Below are 8,388 nucleotides of genomic sequence, written 5' to 3' on the forward strand. Positions count from 1 at the left end.
TGGACTGAATTTGGCACAGCCTGTGTTCCTCCACAGCCAGTTGTATGTCGGCTGCTCCAGGGTTGGTAACCCAGGACAGCTGTATATCCACTCGCCAGGTGGCATGACAAGGAACATTGTCTATCAAGAGGCTCTTCAAAACTAATGGTCAGAAAACACTAAGTGAATTTCATGAATGAATATTTCTCCATTAATACTAACTAATATTTACATTTACTGTTACCTATCTTTTGTGTGTAATTTTGTTAGAAATTTGATTCCAAAACAAAGTCTGCATAAAGGACTTCAAATATGTTTGTCTTTTAACCAAGGACTTGTCCTAACCTTTTTAATACTATTTGTCCATCTGCGTGTGTAGGTCTGGAGTGTGTTGCTGGGTGTGTGTGCCTGGAGTGTAAGAGAGAGAGATAGGGTGACTATGGATATCTTTTCCCATGTTTATGTCGGGCCATGTGCCCATATGGGGACTAAGGATGGAAATTAGCTTAGACTATAATCCTGTGTGTTATGGATGTGTCTCTGTACATTGTCTTTTTTAACATGCGCTGTCCCTTGATAAATAAATAGAAGAAAAAAAAAAGTACTTCCACTTAGTTTGGGGAGTCCACCTCTTATAGTTCAGCTGGACAAACTTTAGCCCATTAAATATTACATTTGTAAGACATCAGCATTACAAAAACAAATGGTGGGCAATTGCTTTGATTAAAATGATTGGCATTTGGCCGGTGTCTAAAACAGGTTAACCTGGGCAGCACCGGGTACGCCACCTAGTTAGAGCTATGAATCTTTGAGTTCCCATCAGGCCGTTTTATGATTCATATGTCGTACTGGCGTCTCCTGATTTAGTCCTCCTCTGTCTAAGGTCAGTGTAAGACATTGAGTCATGCCCTCTACTCTGTTACTGAGCATTTGTTTCCAAGGTCTCCAGTTGGCTTATGTTATACCATTACCAGTAGTACCTTTTTTCTGTTGTTTTATAGTATTTGATTTTGTTCATGACTTAAAATTTACTGTTGTTTTCTTTTGACTTTTCTTGTTTGCATGTGACTGTAAATTTTTATGTGAATTCTGTTTTTGATTGTAAAGCACTTGAAATGTATGAAAGTGCTTTATCAGATTTAATTATCAGCATCCCAAGAACTCTAGTGTGTGTGTGTGTGTGTGTGTGTAAAGGTAACACTTTATAATTTAATGTAGTCCTTGATTCAGGACTGGAAAATTAAAACAAAAGGACTGTTTATTTATTGCACAGATTGTCCTCCTTTGGAGCCTGTCTGAGACGTGTTTGTATGTTGTAGGAGTACCTGAGCCTGTATTCCATAGAACAAATGACTCTGGTGCCTGACCCAGATGTTCCCAAACGTCTTCCACCTGTGGCTTACAACCCTTGGACTGATGTGAGGAAGCGAGATGATGTCCAAAAACTGAATATTAGCTTTCCATATGGTCCTATTCCAAAAGACTTCCAGGTATGAACGTGGTCACGCTTGGATTGGATTGTGGAGCAGCAGAAGAAACTAAACAAAATTCTGTAACTCTGTCTTTTTTGTAGCTGCTTATCCGTCAACACTACTACTCTGCTGTGTCTTATGTGGACACTCAGGTTGGACGGCTGCTCAGTGCTCTGGATGAGCTCGGTCTGGCCAACAGCACTATGGTGGTGTTCACATCAGATCATGGTCAGTAGGTACAGGCTTTGGTTGATGGTGTTATACTGTGTTCACACTTCAAGCGGTTCTCTTGGCAACATTTAGTAAAATCATTAGATTGGAAGCTCAGTCTTTATGCAGGTATTCAGCAACTTATCTTTCATCACTAGATGGCAGTGATGTACCAGTATTATATTGGTAATTCCAACCACAGTTTGAGATGAAATGACCCAGCTGCTGTTTCTGTAATAACCTTTTTCTTCTTTTTTCAGTTGGTGGCTTTGTAGCTAATTTTCTTCTAGTCTTCCTTTAATTAAGAATACCGGTGTGAATCCTTGACTGATTTATATCTAGTGAAGCCAACTCAAACACCACAGTTTTCACAATTAATAAGGGCATATTGTGCACAATTATTTGCACTTTCACCCAGGAATGAAGATTGATCAATGACATCACTTAATTCCTGGGCACCATTTAATGAGAATAATCTTTCTCATGAGAATAATTGTAGAGCAGGTATTTTAGTGTAGAAATTGCTGGCTCGCCAATCTGTAGACCTGGGTTTGAATCCTGCTCATGCTCCTTGTATGTGTCCTTGGATAATAGTCTTAATCTACAATGCCTCAGTCCACCCAGCTGTAAAAATGGGTACCTGCCTTGGCTGGGGGGAGTAACATGTCATACTGGCATTGGAGCCACAGGAAGTCGGAGACTCTCCACTTCACGCTACAGAATGTGGAGATGAGCACTGGCCTGATATAGGATTTACTTTTGATGAGACCATGTGGCTTAAAACAGTACAGTTGTTTCAGTTGGCTGTCATTTTTACAGTTTTGTTTGTTTCTGCTCCTCTGTGAATGTTGCAGGTTGGTCTTTAGGTGAGCACGGTGAATGGGCAAAATACTCTAATTTTGACGTTGCCACAGGCGTTCCTCTTATCTTCTATGTTCCTGGCATCACCACCGATGGCACTTGGCTGAGAGGGTCAACGTTCCCTTTTGTTGATGCCTTAAGCAGGTCACAGCAGAGCTTCCAGAGTAAGAGCTCCACACTGCCACCTGCTGACGTAAAACATTATGTTCTGTTAAAGCACAGTGCATGCCAAGTTATAAAGTGGCACTCAAGTTTGATTTAACATTTTTATTCTTGATTGCTGATATAAATCATATTTATTATTATGCCAACTTGCCAAGATGAACTCTTTGATAAACGTAGGGAACCCCAGAAGCCCTTAGACAGGATCACATGCTGATATTTTGCATCTAGACATTATTTAAAAAAATCCACTTCAAATGCAAATTGTGCAAGGATGATGAAATGTAAGTGCAGGATGTCTGGTAACATTTTGCAGATATTTTTCTCTCAGTAAGCAGATAAATATAACTGACTGTGACTCTTCTCTCTCCTAGACGACAAAGTTATCAGAAATGTTGTAGAATTAGTGGATGTCTTTCCCACCGTGTCCCACTTAGCTGGTCTAAGAACACCCAGACATTGTCCTGAAGTTTCTTTCCAGGTATTGTTTCAAATTACTGCAGTTTTCATAATGTGATTGCACCTTACTTTTGCTTTTTTATGCAGTATATTCTGTTAGGTCACTGCAGGAAAATGAAACAAGCCTCAAATCTATTCCATGACTGACATGACTGTGATGTGACTGACATTTATGTCTTGCCTTTGTTTTCAGAAGGAGCTGTGCACAGAGGGAAAAAACCTGGCACACACATTCTGGCAGAGAGAGACCCAAAGGCTGCATGAAGCCATATCCTATAGCCAGTACCCGAGACCTGCTGACACCCCACAGGTATGGGGCAGTGGTGACGGGTTTTTATTGAATGCTTACTTTAGTGGCTGTTGCCTTGAAGTTAGACCAAAAGATTCTCTGTTCAGGTCCACTAGTTTACCAAGGTCCTTAAAGCCATCAGTGCACTGCAGACGTTTATTCCTTTTAGCCTGGCTTCTGTGTAAATCAAAGACCTTTTCCAGCAGGAGGAGCACAAGGTCATTCTTCATGGAAAACTTTTAAATGGATAGTTTTCGAGGTCATGATGACCAACGCAGCCACTTGCGCGGTTGTCGTCATACTGAGAGTCTTTGACTCTCTGGCTTTTGCAGGACTTGGCTTGTACTAACTTTGGCAGGTGGAAACACTCCCTGTCTTTGAATTAAAATATCCAGATGAATACTGAGCCTGCTGTGTAATCTCTGTACAGAACAGCTTGGCAGCCTGACATTGGCTCATCGGCAGCTTGGCAGGCATGAGTGAGCAGGTGAAATGTTCAGAGTACCGCAGAGGTTTTTGCATCTGCTAATAAAGTGTAATGTTCTTGGATCAGGAAAACTCTGACCTTCCTGACCTTAAGGACATAAAAATCATGGGCTACTCCATCCGCTCCTGGGACTACAGGTACACTCTCTGGCTGGGATTCAACCCCAAAACATTTCAGGTAGGAATTCAGCCTGTAAATATGTTTTGTACCTGCACAACATAAACGTGACTTCTGTCAAGTGTTTGGTTTGTTGTGAAGATACAGTGAGAACCGTTTTGACCATAACTGATCAGATTCATCTTCCACCAATCTGTTGTAGGTCAACATGTCTGATGTCCATGCTGGAGAGCTGTACATCTTAGAAGATGACACCGGCCAGGACAACAATGTCTACAATGAGAGTGAGCACCATGTGATGATGAGGAAGATGGCCAGCCTTCCTCATGTACGTTTACAGAAAAACGGCTCGTACGAGGTCTGTCCGTAAAGTATAGGTCCTTTTTATTTTTTTCAAAAACTATATGGATTTCATTCATATGTTTTTACGTCAGACATGCTTGAACCCTCGTGCGCATGCGTGAGTTTTTCCACGCCTGTCGGTGACGTCATTCGCCTGTGAGCACTCCTTGTGGGAGGAGTCGTCCAGCCCCTCGTCGGAAATTCCTTTGTCTGAGAAGTTGCTGAGAGACTGGCGCTTTGTTTGATCAAACTTTTTTTCTAAACCTGTGAGACACATCGAAGTGGACATGGTTCGAAAAATTAAGTGTTTTCAGTGAAAATTTTAATGGCTGATGAGAGATTTGAGGTGACACGTCGCTTTAAGGACTTCCCACAGTGCGAGACGTTCGCGCAGCGCTCTCAGGCGGCGTCATCAGCCTGTTTCAAGCTTAAACCTCCACATTTCAGGATCTATTGATCCAGGATGTCGTGAGAGAACAGAGAAGTTTCAGAAGAAGTCGGTTTCAGCATTTTATCCGGATATTCCACTGTTAAAGGAGATTTTTTTAATGAAAGACGTGCGGACGGGTCCGTGCGTCGGGACGCAGCCGCCGCGACGCTCGGCCACAGGAAAAACACCTCTTAGGAAGCCTTAAGGACAAGTTGGAACATGTCCAGCTGTTAAACAATTTCTCATATACTCACTCCACTGAAGCCACTCAAAAGACGCCTGGATTTTACAAATGGTTATCAACACGGAGGTGTTTTTCCTGTGCCGCCGCACCGCGTCGGCTGCGTCCCGACGCGCGGACCCGTCCGCACGTCTTCATTAAAAAAAATCTCCTTTAACAGTGGAATATCCGGATAAATGCTGAAACCGACTTCTTCTGAACTTCTCTGTTCTCTCATGACGTCCTGGATCAATAGAGCCTGAAATGTGGAGGTTTTCAGCTTGAAACAGGCTGATGATGGCGCCTGAGAGCGCTGCACGACCGTCTCGCACTGTGGGAAGTCCTTAAAGCGACAGTGTCACCTCAAAATCTCTCATCAGCCGTTAAAATTTTCACTGAAAACCAGCTTAATTTTTCGAACCATGTCCACTTCGATGTGTCTCACAGGTTTAGAAAAAAGTTTGATCAAACAAAGCGCCAGTCTCTCAGCAACTTCTCAGACAAGGAATTCCGACGAGGGGCTGGATGACTCCTCCCACAAGGAGTGCTCACAGGCGAATGACGTCACTGACAGGCGTGGAAAAACTCACGCATGCGCACGAGGGTTCATGCATGTCTGATGTAAAAACATATGAATGAAATCCATATAGTTTTTGAAAAAAATTAAAAGGACCTATACTTTATGGACAGCCCTCGTACATACATAATGTTTGTCATGCCCATTTTATGAGGTACTCGTTTGGATTATTGACTTCTTTTAAACACATGTATTGAATAACTGACTCTGTGATTTGTACGTATTGTCCAGACTATGTCTCTGCAGAAGAGACTGAGTCTGCAGCTCGTCTACTTCACATCGGGGATGAAAACGAGCAGGAAGGTGTGACGGTGAGACTGCGGCACAACAGATGGACAGATGGAGATGAGTAGAAAAAACCACTGGTGATGGATAGGAGTCCTCGAACTTAATATTGAAATGTGTCCAGGCTCATGTTTTCAGATGTGTACAGAATTTCTGTGGCAGCCTCGTGTTATTACAAAGGAGAGAATCATTTGAGGATGTTCACCCTTCTGAGTTTCTTCATCTGCCCAAGTCCAGGAAATGAGCTCTGCTCATGTTCAGCATTTACTAAGATGTCCCTAGGATGCGTGGACGTCAGAAACCCAGACTATATGTCAGTGAGTCCTCCATCGACATGACATAACATCATGACCAGTTGTTAAAAACTGTTTAAATATTCTGAAAAAATACTGACAGCACCTCAGAAGGTAATGAATTTGATTATTAGCCACACCACTTAATATAGAACAAATGTTCTTGATCTGTGTTCAGGGATTTGTGCCGGTGCAGTGGCGTGTGTAAAAGGGACTTTGCAATGGTTTTTGCACTAAACATGACTTTGTTTGCACTTGATTTCAATTTCAGCTGGATCTTGCTAATTTGATCATTTTCCATTCTATTAAACTGCTCAAAAACACCATTAGAACAGAGAAAGTATTAAAGGTAGACCAGAAGTACACAAAGTACAGTGATGTCACCACAGTCAAGGTTACAAGTAATATAATGTTTCAGCTGTGTTTCCATAAAATGAGACATTTTCCTCTATTTAAGCACAGGGCTGGAAATGTGACATTGACCTCTGACCATGACGGCTCCAAACAAAAATCAAAGCACTTCTTCCATAGAGCCAATGTACCTGCCAAGTTTGATCAAAATCATATGAAGTGTTCTTTTCTTGCTGTCATTCATACAAACATAGTTGCCTGCAGACGATCAGAAGCGTGTAAACCTCCAGAGGCATCTCTTAAGATAAAGACGTGTGCATCTCCTCCACACTTAAGCGCACTGTGTTTGACAGTTTGTTGCCAGCGGTGTTTTTCTGTATCTGTTAGCTGTTTAATCTGCGCAGTTAGATTGATCTAGTTATCTAGATTACGATTTGTTTCCCAGTGTAATCTTTATGTGCCTTAACTAAAGCACTCCTGCTTGAATCACCTCTAAATTATTTACACATTATTCACTTTGCGTGTTTTTAGGAATCCGCTAGCTTAGCGTAGCTACTAGCTCTTAGCCGATTTAGCATGGCGGCTTCTCCTGTCTCTCCCGCACTTTTCTGCTCTGGGTGTGAAATGTTTAGTTATTCCTCGGCCTCCTTTAGCAGTAATGGTACTTGTAATAAGTGTAGCTTATTCGTAGCTTTGGAGGCCAGGCTGGGCGAATTGGAGACTCGGCTCCGCACCGTGGAAAATTCTACAGCTAGCCAGGCCCCTGTAGTCGGTGCGGACCAAGGTAGCTTAGCCGCCGTTAGTTACCCCCTGGCAGATCCCGAGCAGCCAGGAAAGCAGGCCGACTGGGTGACTGTGAGGAGGAAGCGTAGCCCTAAACAGAAGCCCCGTGTACACCGCGAAACCCGTTCACATCTCTAACCGTTTTTCCCCACTCGGCGACACACCCGCCGAGGATCAAACTCTGGTTATTGGCGACTCTGTTTTGCAAAATGTGAAGTTAGCGACACCAGCAACCATAGTCAATTGTCTTCCGGGGGCCAGAGCAGGCGACATTGAAGGAAATTTGAAACTGCTGGCTAAGGCTAAGCGTAAATTTGGTAAGATTGTAATTCACGTCGGCAGTAATGACACCCGGTTACGCCAATCGGAGGTCACTAAAATTAACATTAAATCGGTGTGTAACTTTGCAAAAACAATGTCGGACTCTGTAGTTTTCTCTGGGCCCCTCCCCAATCAGACCCGGAGTGACATGTTTAGCCGCATGTTCTCCTTGAATTGCTGGCTGTCTGAGTGGTGTCCAAAAAATGAGGTGGGCTTCATAGATAATTGGCAAAGCTTCTGGGGAAAACCTGGTCTTGTTAGGAGAGACGGCATCCATCCCACTTTGGATGGAGCAGCTCTCATTTCTAGAAATCTGGCCAATTTTCTTAAATCCTCCAAACCGTGACTATCCAGGGTTGGGACCAGGAAGCAGAGTTGTAGTCTTACACACCTCTCTGCAGCTTCTCTCCCCCTGCCATCCCCTCATTACCCCATCCCCGTAGAGACGGTGCCTGCTCCCAGACTACCAATAACCAGCAAAAATCTATTTAAGCATAAAAATTCAAAAGAAAAAATAATAGCACCTTCAACTGCACCACAGACTAAAACAGTTAAATGTGGTCTATTAAACATTAGGTCTCTCTCTTCTAAGTCCCTGTTAGTAAATGATATAATAATTGATCAACATATTGATTTATTCTGCCTTACAGAAACCTGGTTACAGCAGGATGAATATGTTAGTTTAAATGAGTCAACACCCCCGAGTCACACTAACTGTCAGAATGCTCGTAGCACGGGCCGAGGCGGAGG

General features: G+C 42.9%; 1 protein-coding gene across 1 annotated transcript in view; it reads left to right on the forward strand.

Annotated features, from left to right (window-relative positions):
- ids (iduronate 2-sulfatase) overlaps positions 1–5,958 on the forward strand; it is a 34,992-nt gene extending 29,034 nt beyond the window's left edge. Inside the window, exons 6-13 of the mRNA XM_034181789.1 lie at positions 1,299–1,469; positions 1,553–1,679; positions 2,516–2,686; positions 3,059–3,165; positions 3,337–3,453; positions 3,986–4,096; positions 4,239–4,364; positions 5,837–5,958. Coding sequence (XP_034037680.1) covers positions 1,299–1,469; positions 1,553–1,679; positions 2,516–2,686; positions 3,059–3,165; positions 3,337–3,453; positions 3,986–4,096; positions 4,239–4,364; positions 5,837–5,914 — 1,008 coding nt within the window. The 3' untranslated portion in view covers positions 5,915–5,958. The remainder of the gene's footprint in view (positions 1–1,298; positions 1,470–1,552; positions 1,680–2,515; positions 2,687–3,058; positions 3,166–3,336; positions 3,454–3,985; positions 4,097–4,238; positions 4,365–5,836) is intronic.
- The last annotated feature ends 2,430 nt before the right edge of the window (positions 5,959–8,388 follow it).

This window comes from Thalassophryne amazonica, chromosome 11 (genome assembly GCF_902500255.1).
Source record: "Thalassophryne amazonica chromosome 11, fThaAma1.1, whole genome shotgun sequence".
NCBI lineage: Eukaryota > Metazoa > Chordata > Actinopteri > Batrachoidiformes > Batrachoididae > Thalassophryne > Thalassophryne amazonica.